The 25,354-nt window shown below is 48.1% G+C and overlaps 1 protein-coding gene across 9 annotated transcripts in view; it reads left to right on the top strand.

Moving 5' to 3' along the window:
- The window catches only part of lrba (LPS-responsive vesicle trafficking, beach and anchor containing), a 181,535-nt gene that overhangs the window by 8,968 nt on the left and 147,213 nt on the right, over positions 1-25,354 (top strand). For all 9 annotated transcript variants that reach the window (XM_084686479.1, XM_084686486.1, XM_084686485.1 and 6 more), the window contains exons 2-11: positions 11,674-11,905; positions 13,636-13,736; positions 15,030-15,125; positions 15,992-16,113; positions 18,024-18,150; positions 19,061-19,180; positions 20,318-20,464; positions 21,026-21,223; positions 24,081-24,214; positions 25,019-25,127. In XM_084686479.1, coding sequence (XP_084542605.1) covers positions 11,674-11,905; positions 13,636-13,736; positions 15,030-15,125; positions 15,992-16,113; positions 18,024-18,150; positions 19,061-19,180; positions 20,318-20,464; positions 21,026-21,223; positions 24,081-24,214; positions 25,019-25,127 — 1,386 coding nt within the window. The remainder of the gene's footprint in view (positions 1-11,673; positions 11,906-13,635; positions 13,737-15,029; positions 15,126-15,991; positions 16,114-18,023; positions 18,151-19,060; positions 19,181-20,317; positions 20,465-21,025; positions 21,224-24,080; positions 24,215-25,018; positions 25,128-25,354) is intronic.

Below are 25,354 nucleotides of genomic sequence, written 5' to 3'. Positions count from 1 at the left end.
CATGACCCATCCCTTGCCATTCATCATCAGGTCAGTGAGGTCTAACCAGGTGAACAGGTTGAATTCATGTGGAACACCGGTTGGATTGAGTTGTATAAAGCCTGAGGATCGTCGCTGTCTTCTAGTCAGGTGCTGAGTCATGCTGTCTGAGATTCCATCCAGATTCCTAGCCTCGCTCTGTGAAGAGGGATCTTTGGGTCTTGCGGTGGCTGGAGGAGACTGTCTCCCAGCTCTCCCTCTCTTTCTCTTACATTTACATTTAGCAGACACTTATCCAGAGCGACTTACAGTAAGTACAGGGAGGCAAGTAGGGTGAAGTGCCTTGCCCAAGGACACAACGTTATTTTGCATGGCCGGGAATTGAACCGGCAACCTTCTGATTAATAGACCAATTCCTTAACCACTCAGCCATTTGACTCACTTTTTCAGTGTAGGCTTATAACCGTGGCACCCTGTTCTTCGTGAGTTGTGGCTGATATCACCGAACATCTTGTCTCCTCTTGGCGGCACATGTTCTGCAAACCTCAAGAGGAAACCCCACAACTTCCTGCCGTCTACGAGTTCTCAGCCAAGGCCTCCAGTAAACTCCTACTGAAGGAAGCAGTGGAGGTGTTCATGTGCACAGTAGCAGAGACACAGACGTGTGCTGTCAGTCTTGTCGTTGGGTCTTTGTCGTGGATATCCTCCCGTAAAGAGGAAACGAGAGGAGAGCTCAGCCATGCAGCGCGTGAAGCACGACTCCACTCATAAGCAAGGTCTCGCCAGCCTCTTGATAAGGGTCATTGACGGTGGTCGCATAAATAAATGTTGAATCACTCGTACTGAGGCCAGATAGTTTAGAAAAACATGGGTGTTACCCTCCAGCCTTGGTACCTCGCAAGGTTGAACCCTTTTTACGTGAGTTTATATTTATTATTTTTAGATATGGCTATTTACACAAGGTCATGTACATGGTGATATCAATTTGCAATTCAGTTCAGCCTTGATAAAAGCCATTGATGTCCGCGATAGCCTAACAATAGGCTACTTAAAGCCATTGGAGGCTTTGAGCGTTCATGGGTTTCCAGCCGCCGTCCTGCATCTAGCGTTATTCTGAGGTCTCTGCTATGAGAACAGCACACAACTCATCCTGAGAAAGCCACCGCGCTAGAGGGCAACAGTTCATTGTGTAGGCATTGTCTAGTGAAGGATGACATTTTATTAGCATCCAGAGGACAGGCCCTATGATGTGTAAGAAACACAGCACCTACAGTATACAACGCTTTTTGAAACTGCTCGCTACAATTCACATTGCCCGGTTAACTAATCAATTTATTGCTGGCAAGCGTTTACAACAGTTCATATATTTGGAACAAGCATGCAGAGCATAAAGTAAAGGCATGTATTGTATTCAAGTGAGATTCCAAGTTAAAATCTTCACTGTGCTATTGCTATCTTGACCACAACTGGAACTTTCTTTCAGAAATAATCCTTGAAATTTGGTAAATTGGGCCAGATAACGCCCCAGGTTTACGGCATGGAAAGCAGTCAAGGAATTGAGCTTAGACGTATTGGAGTTGACTGTCCGGAGTGTTCTAAGAGATGCACCACACCGCACCCAGCTGTCTGTTGTAGTTTATGAACCTTTGGAGGACATGAGGACAGGAGGAGGCAGTGCTGCAGCTGGCATCCTCCCAGCCACGGGCACTCATCTGGGGATGGGCTCTGACGTTAGGGATGGGCTGAACTCTGGATGTAACCTCTGCGGGAACTTTTTCAGGATAAAGGTTTTGGGCAGTGTCCTCCTGAAGCTATCTAGGTTGTAGAACTGTACTCCATCTGAAGTCAACTGTCCACACGTAGATGGCCTTCCTCACTTCCTCGGTGGCAGGAGAGTTTTAGGCCGGCACATTCAAGTAACTCAGTGCTGCTCTGTTTACAATGTCTTCATTTGTTTTGCTGCAGTTTGTTTGAGTGTGCGTGTTTGTTTCTGTGTGTGTGCTTGTGTGTGCTTGCTCGTCTGGAAGGTGGGGGGGTGGTGATCTACATACTGTATACCCAGAGGGGCTGGGCACAGCTGCTGCTCAGGGTACTTCAGGTCCAATGGAGAGTTCTCTCTATAGACTTCCATATGGCCTAGTGTGAAGACAGGCTTGCATGCAACATGGCAGCAGTCGTTATTTAGTCATCCAATCCAAATCCATAACTATAGCATGCCAGTTGTCGGACTCAGTCGGAGTCACGTAGCAACTTTTAGCTCAGTTCAACATTGGGTCAACATGACAACCGTGTGTGAGAGACACATGTCATATTTTTTCGATCTCACTTAAAGTAACAGTGTTCCCACAAAGCAGTCAAAGCAAAAAGCTCTGTGATGACATGGTGACATTTTATGAATTCACTCAGCAGTTATAAGCCAGATTCAAGGAAATGCCTATCTGAAATGGTAGGCTAGCTAGAGGAACCCTAGATCAACATGAGGAACACGAGCCAGGATGAGGACTTGGTTGTGACGAGTGACTAAAATAACAAGATGGGCAGACAGGCAGCTTTGGAACGAACACACCTCCAAACAGATGTAGAAAGCCAATGAGTGTAACCATGTCTAGAATGAAGGCAGAATGGCAGGAAACGCAGCTGTCTCAGGACGTGCCGGGTCAGGAACACACTTCCTGTTTCCCCCATGGACTGCTGAGTCTTTTTTTAAACCTTTTTAAGGAGTAGCATCAAATATGTGATTTGAACATTGATTTGAGGGAGTGAGACACACGGAAACAGGGAGAGACACATGAAGGGAGAGAGGGAGAGACACGTGAAGGGAGAGAGGGTGAGACACGTGGAGGGAGAGAGAGTGAGACACGCGGAGGGGGAGAGAGTGAGACATGCAGAGGGAAAGAGTGAGACATGCGGAGGGAGAGAGAGAGATGCACACAGACAGAAAGACGGTTATGGTCCTTCCCTCTGTCTCAGCGTGAGAGTGAGCGAGAACAGAGGGGGGAGAGGGCGAGCCCAGGCTAAGCAAACAGAAGTGTTTGCATGCATCTGTGTGTCTGCGGCTGTAGACTGAAGGGCTCTGAAGTGTTGCAAGGCTCCAGGGATGATGAGGCTTCAGGGATAAACTGGGCAATGCCACTCATCTCTGAGCTATCTCTGTGTTCATCAGGACAGTATTCAAGGCTTGAATGAGACCCTTGTGTTCTGTCTCGTGTCCTTTTGTGTCTTTTTGTTTTGTGTGTGGTAGGTTTCATCTTCACCTGTAACCTCTCCTTTTCTACCTTGCTTTCTTTTAAACTAGGCGAAGAGGCCATACTACACTACACACTGCGATTCCAGGATAATAAAGTGAAAGCAATTAATTAGCAGCTGGGTTCATTCTCACCACATGCAGATCCTCAGTAGGTCTTAGTCATGCAATAACAACAACAAGCTGAATCTCCCATCATCCTCTCTGCCTCAGCCTCGCCTCACCCCCTGGTCCAAGATGCTTTTGTAAACATTTCCACCATTCAAGATCTCCTGGCTTCTGCACAGTGCGTACCGTTAGTCTCCCGTGCTTGTGGAACAGTGGCCCTGTACTACTGTGCCAGCTTGCTCGTCTTTATCATGCCTCTTCTCCAAGCCTCTGAGCACAGAGCTGTTCCAGAAACCCAAGACACTGATTCAAGCTTTGTCTCTCTGTCTCTCTGTCTCTCGTACGTGCGTGCGTGCGGCTGCACCACGGCTTCCTCCTTGGTTGTATAACAGCTTTTCATTTCTCATAGAAGCTGGGTAGCTCACCCAGAGAGGGCTTGAAGATAACTTCCCAAGCCTAGCTGAGGTTTCCTGAAAGCCACAAAGCTAATGGCTAGCCCAGACCATGAGGTGTAATGGTCATGGGGAGGTGGAGGGGAGGGGGGGTTATTTCCTGAGTGTCCCTCTCCACTTCCTCTGGATCAGGGCCCAGCCCATTTAGAGCTTGATCTACCTCCAAGATAGGCTGTGGTGCTGGGTTGCAATTAGCCTAGTAGTTCTGAATATCAAGGAGTTACTTTCCTGGAAAACACCCTTCTGTTTCTCATAAAAAAGCCTTTACAAACGTACATGTGTTTGTATGACTAGTAACAAGAGATGAGGGGCAATCTAACCTCCTTTTGAAGTCCTCAAGAAGACCAGTTAAGCTGTAGGCTTTTCCGATCCTCCTATCGTAGAGGAATGGCCAGGGGAAGGGAGATCAGGGTCTAATACCCGGAGGGTGGGGGCGGCTGGCTGTCACGGAACTCCCCCCCCATTAAAACTTCTGCAAGTGATCTTAAGAATGTGGCGCTACTAGGGTTGGTAGCAATTTGCTTTGGTATCATTTCAGGAATCCGAATAAAAGAAAATTATGTGATGTGATGTTGTTGGGATTTTTTTTATAATCCAAAGCTAACTAACCACGACTCCCAGAATGCTTTTCTATCTCCCCGGCGAAAACGTAGAACCCAAAGAAATGTGGATCAGAGTTCTTCTTATTGGATTTCATGATTTATTGAGTTTATTACATTTTGTTGTTCTTTGAGGCTAGCTGTTTGTTTTACTGTGTGTTTCTGTTTTCCGGTTTGAGGTTGGTATTGGGTAGGGGAGACAACTAAGTGTTTTTAAGATGCAGCTGTGGTGCGTCTGCAGTAAGTATACGTGTGTGTCCCTGTGTGCTCAGGGTAAAAGTGGTTCTGAGCAGGCTACACCAAACAATTCTCGAGCAATCTGCAACACATTACATTTACATTACATTCAGTCATTTAGCAGACGCAGAACACAAAACTAAAAAATCCTAGCACAAACACACACACACACACACTTATGCATACGTCCCCTTAAAGTGAAACCAGGGCGTTGTCATAGGGTAAACAGCATGGGGTGCTAATTCACTGCTACAGCTGAAAGGATTACACAGCACTTTACCTAACCCTGCCATTGGGATGATGGTGAGTTACTGTGTAACTTCAGTCAGGTTGATGATTAGATGGAACAGTGGCACATCTACCATGACAGTCTCTATATGCGCTGCACAGGTTTCCACAACAGTAGGAGTCTGGAGAAGTGGGTCGTGTGTGTGTGTGAGTATTGGCTTAACCTGATCCGTGTTCTCACGATCAGGAGTTTGTGCGGTCTTTGATGGATACAGTCACCTCTGCTGAAAAACACACACACACACACACACACACACACAATAAAAAACATTATCCCAGACAAAATTTCAGATCAAACATAATCTTTGTCAAAGCCAATACAACATGTTTGTGGACAGAAGAAATAGATCTGTAGATTCAACATTTTGGTAACCAGCAACACATTGGCAAACACACAGTTTGGACAGTTTATGATCTCTCCTTTTCTTGGGTTAGAGATTGCAGGGACACACAAAAGGACTGTTGGAGCCCCCAGACTGCATCTGAACGTTCTGGACTGCATCTGAACGTTCCAGACTGCATCTGAACGTTCTGGACTGCATCTTAACGTTCCAGACTGCATTTGAACGTTCCGGACGTTTCTTTGACAAGCTGTCTCTAAGGGCACCCGTTGGCTGAATGAACTGAAGAGCTCTTGTCTTTCTTCATTCCTGCTCACTTTAAGAGCAAGACATCCCTGCAGCCTTACTGATAGATTGGACTGGGATATTTATTTGTAAACTCTTCGACTTAAAAATAGTTTTTATTACAGGCAAGGTGGCTGTCGGGGGGGTTTGGCCTAGGAAGGTTAGGTTTAGAGGACGGAGGGAGCGTAGATATTTCTACAGTGCTTGACAAGTGCACAGCACGTGTACATCTAAACGCTCTCTCTCTCACTAAGGCTCCGGTCTTGAAGGTCAACAAGAATATGAGTGGGTGAAAAATCCTTGCCCATCAAGAAAACAAAGTTCTTAATTCGATTTACTAGAAATTGATTTGGTTGAGTAGTTGGTGGACGGTGAAGGGAGGCAGGGAGGCAGCGAGGCAGCGAGGCAGGGAGGCAGGGAGGCAGGGAGGCAGGGAGGCAGGGAGGCAGGGAGGCAGGGAGGCAGGGAGGCAGGGAGGCAGGGAGGCAGGGAGGCAGGGAGGCAGGGAGGCAGGGAGGCAGGGAGGCAGGGTCTAGCTGTATGAGGACAATGTTTACCAGCTTTAATGTGCAACGGCCTTGACAGACACTGACTGGAAGAAGGGAGAGTAATCAGGCTTGTGGTCATGTCCTTAATATGTGCTGTGTGTGTCTGTGTGTGAGTGACTAGCTGTGTCCTTTAATTGCCTGTCATTGCCAGATATGAGGCTGAATCACCTTCAGCAGCAACAAGAGCAAAAAAATAAAAAAGATTGGACCATGCGAAGAGTTCCAATTAAAAAGAACCACTGGAGATTTTAATGAGAAAAGTAAGGTCAGAATCTTTGGCCTTGGTCTACTATTGCTAAATGTTTAGTAATTTAATTGTAATAAATTAATGTTTAATTTAGCATCCAAATGTTTTACATTTAGGTTTAAAATGATGTCCCTGACGAAAAAGTTTTGATTAGCTTGAATATTTTGCCTGTCATTAATAAACCAGTACACTACATGCCGGTCCTGACACCAGTACACTGCAGGCCAGTCCTGACACCAGTACACTACAGGCAGTCCTGACACCAGTACACTACAGGCCGGTCCTGACACCAGTACACTACAGGCCAGTCCTGACACCAGTACACTACAGGCAGTCCTGACACCAGTACACTACAGGCCGGTCCTGACACCAGTACACTACAGGCCAGTCCTGACACCAGTACACTACAGGCCGGTCCTGACACCAGTACACTGCAGGCCGGTCCTGACACCAGTACACTACAGGCAGTCCTGACACCAGTACACTACAGGCCGGTCCTGACACCAGTACACTGCAGGCCGGTCCTGACACCAGTACACTGCAGGCCGGTCCTGACACCAGTACACTACAGGCAGTCCTGACACCAGTACACTACAGGCCAGTCCTGACGGTGATGCAGACCCACATCCATATCAACTTGACCGTTGAAATTCTCCAGCATTCCCATGCCTCAACCGTAAACACATTGTAAAAAAATGCACAACACGGTGTGTCCGGCAATTTAAAGACAGTTTTGTTAACTGCTGTCTGATTTGAAGTCTTCCAGCCAATCTTGCGTGTCTCGACTCAGCTCACAGAGGCAGGAGGATGATGTATGGAGATTGTAGCGAGCGATCAAAATCTGGGCATGGACCGCTTCGAAGCGACACACGAGTATAGATTTGTCAGCTGCTTTTCACTTTGCTTCTTTTGTGCAAGCGCCTCGTTCGGGCAAATGACTTTTAATTCAAATGATTCCACCCGTGGAATTAATCGAGGAGACGAGCGGAAGAGAATCATTAATGATGGACACACTTCTATGGCACAGACACACACATCTTCTATCAAACACATGCACGTCAAAACAATGGACGCCCACAAAAACACACATTGTCTCTTTTTGTCTCCCTCTCACTCACACTCCCTCTCATCCCTCTCTCTCTTTTACGCGCACACAGACACACACACACACACAGTAGACTGTGAAGAGACCTCTGAGACCATCTAGGTTTCTTCATCAACGTGTCTGGCGGTTTGCTCAAGCAATATCCCCCTGTGGCTGGCAAATGCCCATAATCTGCGAGCGAGCTCTGATCTGCAGCACCGCATGGCTGTCAGCTCGGGTGCGTTTGATGCACTTCACATCCGTCTTCATCACTGCCCTCCATGAACCAGTGACTCTCTCTGATGTACGCTAGTTCCCTCCAAACTTGACTGTTTATCCTTATTTTACCCGTTTGTTTGTGGACACGTATTGGCTCAGGTCATACCGCTCTGTGTTGATTCACCACAAAGGCTACAACAAAGTTAGGCCTACCCATGCATGTTAACTGCCAATACAATTTCAAATAAGTCAGAGCCCAGACACAAAGGGATTGATATTGCGTTTAGGGACCTTTCTGTGTTTGATTACGGCTTCTCTCTATTCTTCTCTTATCTATCCTCTTCTTTTTTATTCTTCTCTTCTCCATCCCCCTGCCCAGGCTGGCCTTGATGGTGACACACAGAACCACAGAGGGTTGTTTGTGCTCCGTGGCTCTGCCGCTGGCTGGCTGACTGGCTGACTGGCTGGCTGGCTGCTCAGCAATGATTAATTCAGATGGGCCTTAGGGGTGAGGAGGCAGACAGGGTTACCCAACCAGGGATCTGGTGACAAGCTGGAACAAAGACTCCTAAGGCCTAGTTGAGGAGACTAGTTGGAGCTGTGGACTGGAGGAGAGGCCTGTCTGTCTGTGTGTGTGTGTGTGTGTATATATGTGGGTTGGTAAAGGTCTGGATTCACGTGACCTCTACCAGTGTTTCAATTCGCAGAGCTTCTTGGTAAAGGCTCTCTGGAGAGACCCACTCTATTTCCATGTACACAGGTTTGTTTGGTTCCACAGCACCCCTTCCCCCTACAAACCCTACACACACACACACACACACACACACACACACACACACACTCCCTCTCCTGTGAGAGCTCAGTGGACAGGCTTGCTGTCCTTATTGTGTGGGTGGTGCGTGTGAATAAAACCGAGAACCACGTTGCTCTAATACGGCTCTTAATTGTTCTGTGCATTGGCAGCGTTTTATAATGAGACGTCCAACAAGGACAGCTCAACTGAGCTGAACCACAGAGATTTGCCACTGCATGAAAACAAGTCATTTTCCGCATCATTTCAGTCATTCATTCAAAGCAGAGTCAGTGTCCAGCAGCGTTTGGGACGCCATGGCACTCCAAGCTCTCCAGATGGTGGAGTGGTGGGCTTGAGTGCCCCCCCAGGTCCCCCTGCTTCACTCTGACTTTGGATTTGACATGATTTATGCGGACAATCGATACGCTCCACGCGAAAGGTGACTCGTCACATTTAGCATCCGCATCAACTTCTGTGTCTTGTTTGCAAGGCATGGTGTCAGTTTTTGAACGTCCTGGATACGGTTTGAGACATTTGCTCATGTGGATGTCTGTGATGGGATTTTAGAAGCTTGTCTGATTGTCTGATGAGGGGCTTGTAGAAATGTCACCTACAGGGCCTACATCTCCTTGCTAGCATTTCCATTTTGTTGCATAATATCAATTGGTCAATCTGAAGCAATGAAGATTCGTCCTTTTACTTTGTTATACTTTTTTTTGATCTGCATGCCATGCATGAAACACATTGCAAAGCACATTTAATCCAGGAAACGTACAAGTCTGCATTTTGAACACTCTGGCAACAGGCTTCCAACTACATCCTCTCTAATGAACAGTGTGGATTACTCCCCTAGAAACAGGAGTTGATTTAAAAAGACGAATTTGCTGCAAATATCATCGAAATAGGAATTTGAGATAACCTTTCATATTGGCAGTTTTTTATGTTTATTTCTCCCATAGAAAAAGAGGATAAGTCTGTATCAAAATGGGTCAAATTGAAGGCCAGTGAGATATTACAGGAAAAACCCAAAATATCCTTATCAGCACTTTTAGTATTCCTCTCAAAGACCTTGTGTTTACTGTTCTGGATCAGGCAGCTGCACACAGGGGAAGATTCCTTCTGATTAGCCCAAATTAAATGTTTGCAATTCTTTCAACTCCCTTCCTCAGAAAAACAAAGACAAAAACAAGTGAATTGATTTGTGGTTGACATGTCGATCAGTATTGGCAATACAGAGAATGCCCTGTAACCTGCAAGATTCAAAAGAAGATAATGACTATGGATGACAGTCCAAGGACCCATCTCTTACTGAGTTCAGGCTAGTGACGCACTGCTGCCATCCAACCCCCTGCCCCGCCTCTCTCCCCGCTGCCACCTGTCTGATGGATGGCTGACGAGCCTGCAGTGTCAAGGTCGTAAATCACCTGTTACCGTGGAGATACACCGACATCCATTAACCCAACCTCCTCTGCTGCAGTCACCAAGACCACCTCCACCCCAAAAAGGCTGTATTTCTAGACACACGGGGAGTGGAGTTATTGATGAATGAATTAGGGGGAGGGGCAGCGACGACGGATGGCTGTCAGTTGGGATGGTGGTGCAGCAATCAGTCACTCTTGCTTTATTTATTCATTCCTGTTTTTGTTTACCTGTACATTGTCACCACCACTACAAGAGCACAATCAGAGCATCAAGGGACTGGTGTGTATCATACCACACACACACACACACAACCTCTCCTTGTGTGGATTGTGAGATGATTATGGAGATCCTCTGATTGGTCAACGAACGCACGGATGGGATGGGGGTTCATGATGGTGGGAGGGCAGACAGACACACACTTATCATAGCTTTTATCTCCATCCTTGTTATTCTATGAGAGCTACGATGGGCTATCCCCCCTACACACACACGCACACACACAGACAGACACACAAACACACACACACAGACACATACAGAGTTAATCCACCCTCTGTCATTTTAATGGGACAGTTTCCATCAGAAGAGCCTCGAGGATTTACACCATTTCCAGGTCTTGATCCAATTGTTTTCCCAGCCTGCTTGGTAGCCCAATAGTGGCTATCGCTCTTTTTTTTCATCCAGTTGCTTCTTTCGATTAAATGCCACCGGCTCACCTTCTTGATATTAGTTTTGACATCTGCATTGTTATTTTCCCTTATCGCTTTCTATTAGGGAGGGTTCAATAATAAAAATGTCCTCAGAACTATTACTTGGTGACGAATCGTGACATTTATGGGTTATACAATTTATTTATGGACACAAAGAACATTATTCATTTGCAATTGGTCCCCTCCGCCACCCTGCTTAACACACATACCTTCTGTAGATAACACTTCAATTCCAGGAAAGCTTCTAAAGGTAAAAAAAAAATAGCGATAATCGTGTTTATGAGGCTGAATATGTTTTCCTCAAGGAAGAGCACCAGAGCTGCCTTGATCATCCAGCAGGCTGAGATGACAAGAACAACATTCAGAAAACAGCCAGCTTTGAAACTCAAACCTGGTTATCTACTGTATGAAAACAAACTAAAATCCTTTTTACTAAATGATCAGACTGACATTTCTTTTGTTGAATACGAGTTAGTTAAGAATATAGTTGCATATGAGTTTCCATTTAAATTCCTCAATTTTCTTTAAAGACAGTTCTGTTGTTGTTTGTGTATTGCTGTGAACACAGGCTGTGGGTTGGCCTTGTTGACTGGTGTGCTGTCTTCATGACTACATCAAGTGAAAGATGAGGTTCAGTCCAGACTACCAGGCCTCGGGTGTAGGTCTGCCTGCCCAAAACATAACCACACTCCTAAATCCAGTCATCCACGTTCATCCACACGAGCAGATGTTCATGAATACGGCAGCTTTTATTGGTCGTCGGCCATCGGCAATCTTGTCATTCATTGGTACAAGATGGTGTCATAGGAACCTGTGTCAAGTATTGTAATGAGAGGAGGAGCCCTGGGGTTTGTTTGTTTGGCTGTCAAACTTTATTGAGCTAAGCAACTTTGCATCTGTTTACCCTAGATAAACAGAAAGTAATAATGTATCTCTCTTTTCCTCCCCTTTCCCTCTCTCCTCCTCCTGCCCTCCCATCCCTTCTTCCACCTTCCTCCACACACACCCCCGCTCCCTCTCTCCCCCTCTCTCTCCCCCTCTCCCTCCCACCGCCCCCCTCCCTCCACCCCCCCCCCCCCCCCGCTCCCTCTCTCCCACCGCCCCCTTCCCTCCTCAGTTGGTCGGGGGGCCGTTCGACCTGGAGATGAACTTCATCATCCAGGAGACGGAGAGCGTGGTGTGCATGGTGGAGCTGCTGGACAAGTGCCAGGCCACCTGCCAGGCGGAGGTGTGGAGCATCTTCACCGCCGTGCTGAAGAAGAGCGTGAGGAACCTCCAGGCCTGCACTGACACCGCCCTCATCAGGCTGGTGCTGGAGCGCGTGGCATGCGCAGACAGCATGATTGCAGGTACGTCTAAGGGGTGGGCGGGGGTTCTGGGTGGGGATCTTGGTGGGGTGGGGTGAGGTGGGGGAGTCAGGGTGGGGGTCTGGATGTTTCCAGACAAAGGATCCTTGTAGGATGAACCCTAAGGGTCACCTCCAGGGTACCTGACTTGGCCTGACACATTGATATATGATATCAATTTAAAAGCCATCTGGGTATTTCTTTCCATAAAGGTCATTATTGTAATGAAGGGCTGAAGAGACTGGGGGGACAGTTTCACGCAGAACCCTGTCATTGTCAGCTGTTCTGGGCTTCTCCCCGTGACATCAGATATTAAGGGAGAGACTCCAGCTCTCTTAAACCCTTCGCCTCGCACAGAATCCAACCGGAAAACATTTTCTACTTCTGCACCATTTGACCACTATCTGAACGCTATGGAACCGAAATCCATATGGTTCTTTTCCCAACTTGATTCCCTCAGTGGACTCTTGCCAGGCTTCCCCAAAACAAAACCCAACCCCATCTGGGAACAGACTCTTCAGACTCCATGAACAAGGCACCCTCTTTGGTTAGAGTACCGTTCTAGCAAGTCTGATCTCCTTACCTGTCCAACACCCCCAATCCTCTCCCTCCCTTTCTCTTCCTCCCTCCCTCTTTCTCTCTCACTCTCTCTTCCTTCAATTAGACTGAGCTCTAATCCCTAGCTCGCCCCCACCAGCCTATGACTCAGCAGTCCCCCCCCACCAGCGATCCATCCTAACCGTTTCTACGGAGACAGAAATAGCCTCAGAGAGCACCGTCCAGACTGACAGAGCAGACAGACAGAGCAGACAGAGCAGAGAGCAGACAGACAGAGGAGACAGACAGAGGAGACAGACAGAGGAGACAGACAGAGGAGACAGACAGAGGAGACAGACAGAGGAGACAGACAGAGGAGACAGACAGAGGAGACAGAGCAGAGGAGACGGACAGAGGAGACGGACAGAGGAGACGGACAGAGGAGACGGACAGAGGAGACGGACAGAGGAGACGGACAGAGGAGACGGACAGAGGAGACGGACAGAGGAGACGGACAGAGGAGACGGACAGAGGAGACGGACAGAGGAGACAGACAGAGGAGACAGACAGAGGAGACAGACAGAGGAGACAGACAGAGGAGACAGACAGAGGAGACAGACAGAGGAGACAGACAGACAGACGAGACAGACAGACAGACGAGACAGACAGACAGACCAGACAGACAGACAGACGAGACAGACAGACAGACAGACAGACAGACAGACGAGACAGACAGACAGACAGACAGACAGAGGAGACAGACAGAGAGTTAACTCTGATCTTCAAATCATCCCTGTGCACTGAGAGCCATGGCACCCAAATCCTACTTATGGAGATTAGCATGCACTTAGACTTATCCTCTCCAAAATACCTGTTTAGTCTGTTAGATTAGACACCCCTCTCGCTCCATTCCATCCATCCTTTCCATCCATTCCATCCATCCATCCTTTCCATCCATCCATCCATCCATCCATCCATCCGCACTCCCTCCCTTCTTCCACCTCTGGCTGATGTCTGGACCTCAGGCGTTGTACTGATCCTTGACGTGTACTTGACGTTTCTGTGTGTGCGTGTGTGTCTCTCTCTCTCTCTCTCTCTCTCTCTCTCTCTCTCTCTCTCTCTCTCTCTCTCTCTCTCTCTCTCTCTCTCTCTCTCTCTCTCTCTCCTCCCTCTCTCCCTCTCTCTCCCTCTCCCAGACCTGATGGTAGACATGCTGGGTGTGCTGGCCAGCTACAGCATCACAGTGAAGGAGCTCAAGCTGTTCTTCAGTAAACTGCAAGGCGACAGCGGCCAATGGGTAGGCCCGCACTCCCATACCGGACAGACCCGCCATGTTTGTTTGGTAACCTCATGTGGAATGTGCTAGCAACACTTCAGCCAGTTCCCTTTTCACAGCTCTTTGCCCTCTCCAGCAAGGGAGGATGTTTCTCTCTCTCTCACACACTCACACACACACACTGCTACGCCTATGGGGGTGTAGTATGCACAACTGCATTATTGATGTATAATAAGCTGTATTTTAATGGGGGTGCCTCAAAGCACGCTTCTTTTCTGAAGTTCTCTTTTTTGCCCTTTTCGAATCGTCAGTTTGAACACAGTGAATTTTAGGGTACGCTACTCCTCCCAAAAATGTGAAGAGATGCATTTTAACACTATTTACCCAATGTATGTTATTTATGTTAATTTATCATAATCCTCTGCAAAGTTATATATTTCCATGTTTTTAGTTGTTGTATCGCCCCCCCCCCCCCTCCACTCCCCTGATGAACTGTGTTAGTCACCACATCCCAGGACCACGAATGGAGGAGAGGGAGCGAGGATGGGGAGGAGAGAGAGAGGGATGGGGGGGGGATAGAGAGAGAGGTGAGGAAGGAGGGAATTAAACAGCCCATTGATCATCGTGCTCGGTCGCGTTGTCAGGGAAATCAGGGCAAGTTTCTGGTGTACTTCTGAGTTACACCCCCCCCTTACCCTACCCATCTGCTCACAATGTGAAATATGATATCTCTTTATTTCTCTTCCTCTCGCCTCTCTCCCCCCTTCCCTATCATCTCTATACTATGCAATAAAAAGTACATAGCACTTTTAGAAGTTTGCAGCAGCCTCAACAGAACTGAAGCCCCTCCTGGTGCAGACTGCAGCATTAACAAATGCAGCTTTAACAAACCACACAGAGATCAAGTGGCACAGAGCTCGATCCTTTGAGGTTATCCTCAAGAGCTGTGAAGTCAACCTGTGTCGTCACACACACACTCACACACACTCGCATACACACACACACACAGACACACACAGAGACATAACACATACTCATACACAAACACAGACCAACAGACAAAATTGACGCTGACGTTGCTGTCTCAGATTGTGTTCTCTCCCTGAAGTCTCTGCTTTGATAGTGATTACAGACACATTTAGAAACCAGGTTAATACAACTCTAATTGTGGACCTTCACATGCCGTTGTAGGGAAGTTGGCACAAGCTGTGTATTACGCTTGTTTGTGTGCGCTTTTGTTTAAAATGTCTGGTTGCATTTCGTTTGTCTCACCCCCCTGTATGTGTATGTGTGTGTGTGTTGTGTCCCCCCCAGCCTCCACATGCAGTAAAGCTGCTGTCTGTGCTGAAGAGCATGACCCACAGGAACGGACCGGACTCCTTCTTTAGCTTCCCGGGGAAGAGTGCTGCCGTGAGTACAACACACACACAGACACACACACATACACACATACACACACACACACACACACTTGATGTGTTCTCATACATGAGCCATACAGTGCTTTACCCAATACTTTATTATCTAGCCAGACAGCCAGTCATCCAACCAGCCTTACATTCAGCAAGCCAGCAACCCCTTGTGATCTTGTCTATGAAAGGGGATCATGCAGTACAAGTCCCCTGGGAACCATCTCTCCTCTTCCTGAAATGCAGCTGATTAGTCACACTCCCCCACAAGGGAATTCTTGTTTTTCCACGAGAGTAGTAGAGTCCCGTCTTCTAGATGCCGTCTGGGAACAAGCCCCTGGATGGCGAGGTCACATGGGTTCTGCCTTCATAAGGTGTTCAACCGTGACCTCTTGTTAACCTTTAGCTTTGAACCGTTTCCCTGTGTTCATCTCTTCCACCTCGTGTTGCACAGGTTGTGCAAGGGTGCATATTTCCATTGGCTCTGCATCCTCCCATCGCCATGGTGATCTAGCTCTGTGGTGGGGGGTGTAGAAGTCCTTCCTGTGGGCTTGAGGACTGGAGTGGCTGTGATTAGAAGTTTGTGTGTGCGTGTGTGTGTGCATGCTGCACACAAGCTGCACACCTTCCTGTGTGCCATCCTCTCTAAGAAGGCAGGAAGCCCTGGGTGGATGCACACACACACACAAACACACACACCACGCTTAAACAAACAACATTATACCAGCTAGGCTTATTCCATAGCTTACAAAAATTCAGAAGATGCTCCCTTCAGCCGTGTTTGTACTGCATCATTTCAGACCCCCCCCTCCACCACCTCTCTATCCCAGTAACCCAGTCCTGTTGTGCTGTCCCCCTCCCCCCCAGGCCATCGCTCTGCCCCCCATCGCCAAGTGGCCCTACCAGAGTGGCTTCACCTTCCACACCTGGCTCCGCATGGACCCCATCAACAACATCAACGTGGACAAGGACAAGCCTTACCTCTACTGGTGGGTCACCTGGATACTACCTGGATTACTATTCAACTACTCATACAATATACAAGTATACTATCTGGATACTTTAGGGTACTAGTATGCTAACTGGATGCTTAATACTCTGGTGTTACTGTATTCTTTTTACATACTTTGAGATGCTATTATACTGTTTGGATTCTTTATTATTCTTGTCAACTATTTAGATTGTATACCAGTGTCTCCCTCCTGCACTAGTGCATCGTCTTGGATTAAGTTAATACATATATGAAACTGAATACATTACTAGTATACTGTCTGGACACAATGATACGCTTAGATGAGCTGCTGTCATCTGACCTCCTTCAAAGACAGAGCCCTCTTCATTGTTTGGGCTGGACTGTATTCTCAGTGATATTGTTTGAAAATCTATTGCTGTGACTCCCACATAGTTGTAGCCTAGAGGAGCTTTGTAGTGAGGATCCTGTGACCACGCGCCAGTGCTGCTGCAGCGGTGTGAAGTCCTCTTCGAAGTAGCCTGGCTGCCAGCCCACTTAGCCCCGCCTACAAACAAAATTGGTCGGGAAGTTGTTCGGACCAATCAAATTGTCAGGGCGGGCTTTATACGATGATGGACAGATGATCAACAGTAACATAATCAACCACGTCACCAAAGAGCGCTTGGGTTGAACTTGTTTTCAACAAACAACATACTACGTTACTCTGATTGGTTGTAGGTATATCCGATGAGCGAAGAGGCATTTTTTTTTGTTCGGTTGAAACACGCCCCATACTCACAGCCCAACGGAGAGGTTTCAGACTCATATTCTAACGAGAATTACGAGTATGACAACGTCAGGCTATCTTCCAAGAGGAACATCTGGAAATGGCTGACATGGCAGTTCCACATTCCTACACTGTTCTCCTCTGAACCTGAGGCACTTTACTCTACTTGCCTCGGGGGGAATGTCCCTGTACTTACTGTAAGTCGCTCTGGATAAGAGCGTCTGCTAAATGACTAAATGTAAAATGTAATGCATAGGGGCTGTGTGTCAGAGTGGGCGGGGTGAGCCTGATCAACTGAAGGGTCCAATGAAGTGCTGTGTGAAAAGGTTTCCAAACAGAATTATCAGGCAGAGAAAAGGGCTCAGCAACAACCCTTGCTTCGCCGGCCTGGGAAAAGATTGTGATTGGCCAACGCTTCTCCTTTTTTCTTTGTCCCTTTCCCCTGTTTCTCGCTTTCTTTTATTTATTTTTTCTTTTGTTTTCTTTCTCTCTTTCTCCCTTTGTCTCTTCCCCTTTACCCCCACCATCCCCTCTTATCTCTCTCCTCCATCCCTCTCTCTCCTCCATCCCTCTCTCTCTCTCTCTCTCTCTCGCTCTCTCTCTCTCTCTCTCTCTCTCTCTCGCTCTCTCTCTCTCTCGCTCTCTCTCTCTCAGGGCCTCTCATCGTCCTATTTTCAGACGATAATTAATTTCTGTCAGAAAACCTAATGCACATCCAGGATGTGTTTGGGCCTTCTAAAATAAATTAACCACACACAGCACCAGTCTGCCAACCAGTCAGTCAGTCAGTCAGTCAACCAGTAGAGAAATCTGTAGTATAATTCCTCTTCAGGCCTGTGCCCTTTTAAAAACAGATTAGTTCAGTAAATCACAGGCTCACATGGCAGGGCCTCGACTTGGCACGCCGGGAACGACACAAATGGGAATTTGTTGTGAAGTTGACTGATGATTGAGTCTTTCACTATCTCTGCTTTTTCAAACCCTACCCAGAAAAATGTTGGTTTGACTCCCCTCTCCTACCCCTCAACACCCCAACACACCATGCCCTTGAGTTAAAGTGAGCCTGCTGTACTTACTGAAGTGCAATTGTGTGTGCGTGTCTGACATGGAATGTGTGTTTCTCTCACTCCCTCTCTCCCTCCCTCTCTCATCCTCTCTAGTTTTCGCACCAGCAAAGGCCTGGGCTATTCGGCACACTTTGTGGGCGGCTGCTTGATTGTGACCTCGTTAAAGTCTAAAGGGAAGGGATTCCAGCACTGCGTGAAGTACGACTTCAAACCACAGAAGGTAGGAAGGCAGTTGGGAGGGAGGGTTGAGAGGAAGGGGGGGCTTGGCCTAGTTGCTCTGTGGGACAGCCCACATACACAAACCCAACGCTTCTAAAAATTGTTGTGTTACCTATATGTAGGACACAATTTCACACTCTCATAAAACTGTAACATGTACACACACACACACACACACAGACAGACAGACACACACTCAGACACACACACACCAGTAAACCAGGCCTCGCAGGGTGAGTCAAAGTCATCTCCTTTCACCCCCGGGGGCCTGCAAAGCCTGGATAAAGAACGGAGGAGATGGCTCGAAGGAGGGGAAGGAGGATGATCTCATAGCTCTGCAGTCAGTCTCCTGGTGCATCCAGCCAAGCCCCCTTCAGTAGCACCGACATCCATGTTACCCACAGCCAATTTAAAACCTCCATCTCCTCTCTCCCCTGTGTGCAACTCGCTACACACTAACCGCCCCATCTCTCACAGGAAAGCAATAGACACCCTCATTTTGGGGTGGGATTTTCTATTCTATTTCTATGTTATATTTAGCCCAGTCCAGTCCGTATAGGTTCTCTCCAGAGGTATCTGGTAAGGATGATAACCCGTTTCTCTAGATTCCGCAGAGCTAGGTTATAAATCTCAGCTTAAGTAGGTGGGATTCCAGCCCCAGGGGCATAGCTGTGTGGCCTAACCCCAGCATGGTACTACTGTACTAACTGAAACTAGGTTGAAAGCCTCGTCAAAGAGGACGGAAAAATAGATCCCTCTCCTTTCTCATTGTCTTACTGTTAAACGAATGAACCAAGAGTAGACCAATTAAGAGAGAAATTTTGTTTAGTATTTCTGATTTTGTATCACCGAAACCAGCCGTGTCTGTAGAACAGAGGACTGATGTGTGTGTGTGTGTGTGTGTCTCCCAGTGGTACATGGTGACCATCGTCCACATCTACAACCGCTGGAAGAACAGCGAGATCAGCTGCTACGTGAATGGAGAGCTGGCATCGTACGGAGAGATCACCTGGCTTGTCAACACAAGCGACGTAAGTACACACACACACACACAATGTTGCCATGGTAACCCCAGGTAATGGGGTAACGTTCCATCACGCCCATCTACCTGACTTCCATCCAGGACCACAGACCCAGTTCTGAGCAGCTCACACAAGATCTTTTTTTTTCTCTCCAGACTAAAACGGAACCGGTTTGAGTTGTCACACGCTTTCCCTTGTTGCCCCTAAATTCCAGTCATTTCTGTAGATTAAAATGTGTCATATTCAAAGCAGTTTCCCACCATCAAATGAGTGAATTCCTAACCGACAATCTTGCCTCAAGAATGAGAGTTATCAATCGAGGCCTACACCATGTGATCATGGTTAGATTGTGGAAGGTGACTTGTTTAGGGGAAATTGGAAAAATATTTTATTCATGCACAGTATCGCTGTGTGTTTCTCTCTCTCTCTTTCTCACTCTCTCTCTCTCTCTCTCTCTCTCTCTCTCTCTCTCTCTCTCTCTCACACACTCTCTCACTCTCACTCTCACTCTCACTCTCACTCTCACTCTCACTCTCACTCTCACTCTCACTCTCACTCTCTCTCTCTCTCTCTCTCTCTCTCTCTAAGGGCTTTATTGGCATGAAAACAACAATTGTTCATATTGCCAAAGCAACGGTGAAATTACGGAAATATTCATCAATATAAATCATGGCCTTATATATACTTATATTTCATACACTAACATACAGAGACACACGGCAGTTAGAAATATACATATGTGTAACTACACCACACAGGTTGGTATATTATTAATTTTGCCATTCAGAGGGGAGGGGAGACCCTCCATGCTGCACATTGTCCGTGGCCTGACCGGGGTTGTTTTTGTTTAGTCACTGGTCGATATTTATGTTTGTCTTTCTTTCTCTCTTTTGCCACTCGACTCCTTTTTCTCTCATTCATTCTCTCTTTCTCCTTTGGCCCTTTTTTGTCTTTCTTTATATCTCTTTTCTTCCTCTCGTTCTTTCTCTCTCAATTCCCCCCCCCCTTCTCTCTCTATCTCTGCCTCACCCCCTTCTCTCTATCTCTGCCTCACCCCCTTTTCTCTCTCTATCTCTGCCTCATCCCCCCCTTCTCTCTCTATCTCTGCCTCACCCCCTTCTCTCTATCTCTGCCTCACCCCCTCAGACGTTCGACAAGTGTTTCCTTGGCTCGTCGGAGACCGCCGATGCCAACCGTGTGTTCTGTGGCCAGATGGGGGCAGTCTATCTGTTTGGAGAGGCCCTCAGCGCTGCCCAGATCCTGGCCATCTACCAGCTGGGCCCAGGCTACAAGGTACGCCCTAGCAATGCTAGTATAGTTGTGGTACAGTTGATATTGTTGTTAGTATAGTACAGTATAGTCGCGGCAAGTGAAGCACAGGAGTCTTTGTGTTCAAACTACCATGCCTCTGTGGCACACGTCTGACTCAAATACCCCATTGATGATCATAAAAAATATATCTTTCTTCTGCCTTTCTTTTTGTTCCCTCCCTTTCACTTCTCCTCGCCCTCCTTCTCCCCTCTCCTTCTCCTCGCCCTCCCTCTTCCCGCTCCTTCCCCTCGCCCTCCCTCTCCCCTCTCCTTCCCCTCGCCCTCCCTCTCCCCTCTCCTTCCCCTCGCCCTCCCTCTCCCCTCTACTTCCCCTCGCCCTCCCTCTCCCCTCTCCTTCCCCTCGCCCTCCCTCTCCCCTCTCCTTCCCCTCGCCCTCCCTCTCCCCTCTCCTTCCCCTCGCCCTCCCTCTCCCCTCTCCTTCCCCTCGCCCTCCCTCTCCCCTCTCCTTCCCCTTGCCCTCCCTCTCCCCTCTCCTTTCCCTCTCCCCGCTCACCTCCCCTCGCCCTCCCTCCGATCTCCCCAGGGCACGTTCAAGTACAAGGCAGAGAGCGACCTCCTGTTCGCCGAACACCACAAGACGCTGCTGTACGACGGCAAGCTGGCGGCCAGCATCGCCTTCACCTACAACCCCCGCGCCACCGATGCCCAGCTCTGCCTCGAGTCCTCCCCCAAAGACAACACCTCCATCTTTGTGCACTCGCCCCATGCTCTCATGCTGCAGGTAATACACTGGTCCCTGAGCCTCACAGTCTCCCTCTGCAGGTAATACACTGGTCCACTAGCCTCACAGTCTCCCTCTGCAGGTAATACACTGGTCCACTACCCTCACAGTCTCCCTCTGCAGGTAATACACTGGTCCACTAGCCTCAGTCTCCCTCTGCAGGTAATACACTGGTCCACTAGCCTCACAGTCTTCCTCTGCAGGTAATACACTGGTCCACTAGCCTCACAGTCTCCCTCTGCAGGTAATACACTGGTCCACTACCCTCACAGTCTTCCTCTGCAGGTAATACACTGGTCCACTAGCCTCACAGTCTTCCTCTGCAGGTAATACACTGGTCCACTAGCCTCACAGTCTCCCTCTGCAGGTAATACACTGGTCCACTAGCCTCACAGTCTCCCTCTGCAGGTAATACACTGGTCCACTATTTTCGATGACACGTTCTGTCGGTCTCTTCTAGAACATGACGGGACACACGCAGGGCGTCCACGTCACGTCTCTCTTTCCGGAACGCCGACATGCTATCTCAAATCACACGCGGCAGCATTATATCGCCTTCGTTTGGTTCAGCGTAAACAAACAAAGCCGCCATAAAGAGTGGGCTTTGTGGAATCTCTGTGTAAAAGGGCCTACTGACAAACAGTGTTCCCGTAAGGATCCCATGACAGGAAAGAGGACTAAAAGGGTCAGCTGCTATGGTCAGCATGGCCCTTGAACCCCGGCCCCAAGGGCTTTATGAGGGGCTCTAAAGCCACTCATGTCCATTTGCTCATATTTATAGTTTTCTGGACCCGACACCTAGTTTCCTTCAAGCTCTGGCTGGAAACCTTTTGTTCACACCCTTTATCTGGCATTGATCACAGTAGGAATACAATATGTGAATGACTAACAGGATAGAATATGTGAACAAATCATATCATGCGATTGCTGATCTACTGATTGTGACAACATAAACACATCCCATATTTCCTCCCCACTAGTGGAGCACGCTGCAGGTAATGCCAATCTTCAAAAATGCAAATATCCAAATCCTTCCCCACTTAACTGAAGGTGACAACTATTGAGGCATAGCTAATCAACCATAATGTATTCTAGTCAGGTGTAGTCAGGTGACACCTGTTCCACCCCTCCCCCCTTCTCCTCCCTCGTCTTCCAGCTGTGCCACTCTCTCTCTCTCTCTCTCTCTCTCTCTCTCTCTCTCTCTCGTTCTCTACTTTCTTTCATTATGGATTTTCTTTCTATATTCAGTACTGTATATTTTTCTGTTTTATTCTTTCACTCTTTTAATCTCTTTCAGTCTTTCTTGTAGTCATGTTCTATTTTCTCTCTCTTTACGTATCTCTCTCTTTCTCCTTGCTCCATTTCCTTCTCTCTTCCACCCAGACAGTGATTTCTTCCAGAGATAACAGGGTGACTGTTATCAGCCCCTCCCCCTTCATTCTAACAGGCTGGTTCCCTCTGAGGTGGATCTAACTGGTCTGAACCAGACAGTGTCAAGCTCACCTTCCCAGAACCATTGTACCTTAATCGGAGACATCGGGCATATTTGGGCCAACTGATGCTTGTGTTCACATTCTGAAGGGGTCCTCTTGATGAAACTCACCTCAGACTTTAGGTCCCTGGGTTTGTCTGCCTAGGTGGTCCTGTACGAGTGGCGTTCGTTGTCAAGTAAACTCAAGTAAATGTTGATTTTTACACACACTGGCAGGGGGGAAGGCTGTCTGGGAGAGTGCCCACCTGATTAAACACCCATTAAGCTTGTACACAAACTAGCACATGCACACACACACACACACACAATCAAATACACACACAGCTGTCCTTTTTATTTAATTACTCTCAATTCCTCCCACGCCTCTCTCCCACTTTCTCTCTCCTCTCTTTCTCTCCCATCCTCTCTCTCTCTCTCTCTCCCCGTCTCTCTCCCCGTCTCTCTCTTTCCCCGTCTCTCTCTTTCCCCGTCTCTCTCTTTCCCCGTCTCTCTCTCTCCCCGTCTCTCTCTTTCCCCGTCTCTCTCTTTCCCCGTCTCTCTCTCTCCCCGTCTCTCTCTCTCCCCGTCTCTCTCTCTCCCCGTCTCTCTCTCTCCCCGTCTCTCTCTCTCTCTCTCTCTCTCTCTCTCTCTCTCTCTCTCTCAGTAATTGAGGTTTGTCTCTGTGCCTCCCAACACATTGAGCAAACACCTCTTTTGTGTGTTCCAGTGTTTTACAGCGCATGCGCACACACACACACACACACACACACACACACACACACGCTGACCTAAATGATCATCCTTACCCTCTCCGTGAAGCGTTTCTCAAACCCCACCCTCTCTCTAGATCAAACATGCTTTGTCATCAAGTCATTGTCAGTGTTCATATTTGGACAAACACGTCAATGAGTTTCCAGTGACTACAGTTGCGTGTTTGGTTTTTCTGACAGGTCCAGGTTTAGAATAAGATGATACTTATAGTCATTCTACGTTGAGAAGGTTCTGCATAGTCACAGTCATTTCTCAAACAAGGCTTGGTCTGGAAGAGCTTCCTGTCACCTGACTTATTAAACGAACGCCCCCTCAAGGGTTAGACACCTGCATGACAGTGGTCTCATCATCATGGCAACATAGCCTTTCCTGCCTCTGGCCGTCTCCCTTAGCAACTGGGGTGGCGGCAAGGAGGGGATCTGAGCAGAAAGCCAAAAACACATCAGATTGTCTATACTTTTGATTGCACACATTATACCGTCGATATCAAAGCGTTAACCATGCCCGGCATGGCATTTTACATAATCACAACCAGACTATATTCAAAATTAAAATATATCTCAGTATTTCTGGTGAATCTTGTTATTTGTATGTGTTGATGATGTTGTCCTCCAGGATGTCAAGGCGGTGGTGACCCACTCAATCCAGAGCGGGATACACTCCATCGGAGGGGTGCAAGTGCTCTTCCCCCTGTTCTCCCAGCTGGACTACCAACAGCACACCAGCCACGAGCTGGACACCTCTGTCTGGTAGGACACACACACACTGGACACACACAGAGTTTACTGTACACACACACACACACACAAATTATGTATACACGCAGACACACTACACGCAGACACACCAACTGTATACAAACACACGCACAAAGTACACACAAGCATGAGACACGCGTGCACACATTCATCACGTTTGCACCCAAACTATTTCATTATTCACAACCCATCATTATGATATTCACAGGGTGTTCATTATACTGTAGCACAGCGCCTCTGGACTGGTTCAGCACGATCTGTTATTGTAAAGCATAGCCTTTTATTATTCATTGTAGCATTGATAATAAATTCATGATGCCATTACTGTGAGTGAGTCTGGGGCCAGTGGGGTGAATGGTAATGAACGTATGGCCTCTCTTGTAATCTGGCAGCTGATAAGTCACTGCCAAGATCCGTTAGTTTCTCTCTGACATCTGCAGTGTGTCAGGCGGGAGAGTGTCAGTCCACTCTGCATGTGTCTGTCTCTTTCCTAAATATGCATCCAAAGTAAAAAAAAAAGCCCTCTCCCACTGCCCTCCCTCTCCCCCTCCTGCCCTCCCTCTCCCCCTCCTGCCCTCCCTCTCCCCCTCCTGCCCTCCCTCTCCCCCTCCTGCCCTCTCTCTCCCCCTCCTGCCCTCCCTCTCCCCCTCCTGCCCTCCCTCTCTCCCTCCTGCCCTCCCTCTCCCCCTCCTGCCCTCCCTCTCCCCCTCCTGCCCTCCCTCTCCCCCTCCTGCCCTCCCTCTCCCCCTCCTGCCCTCCCTCTCCCCCTCCTGCCCTCCCTCTCCCCCTTCCTAGCTGCACTTTACTATCGTTTGTGATGGAGCTGCTGAAGAACTCTGTGGCTATGCAAGAGCAGGTCCTCACCTGCAAGGGCTTTCTGGTCATCGGCTACACTCTGGAAAAGGTAACACACACTTTCACACACACACACACACATAAAGGGTCTGAAAAGTTTGAAAGGAGTCACTCACTCACTCCGTCCCCCTTGGCACCACAGACCTGTCCTAATTGCTGCCCTGTGCTCTAGTTGAGACGATAACAAGGCAAGGTCTCCCACTCACACCTCTCATGTAGGTTTCCTGGTTGGAGTGTTTTGAGGTTGTAGCTGTTAAGGGCTTGTTAGACTGAGAG

Source organism: Hypomesus nipponensis, chromosome 22 (genome assembly GCF_054491055.1).
Source record: "Hypomesus nipponensis isolate SF chromosome 22, ASM5449105v1, whole genome shotgun sequence".
Classification (NCBI taxonomy): domain Eukaryota; kingdom Metazoa; phylum Chordata; class Actinopteri; order Osmeriformes; family Osmeridae; genus Hypomesus; species Hypomesus nipponensis.
The sequence above is the reverse complement of the archived record's forward strand: the minus strand, read 5'-3'. Positions and strand labels throughout refer to the sequence as shown.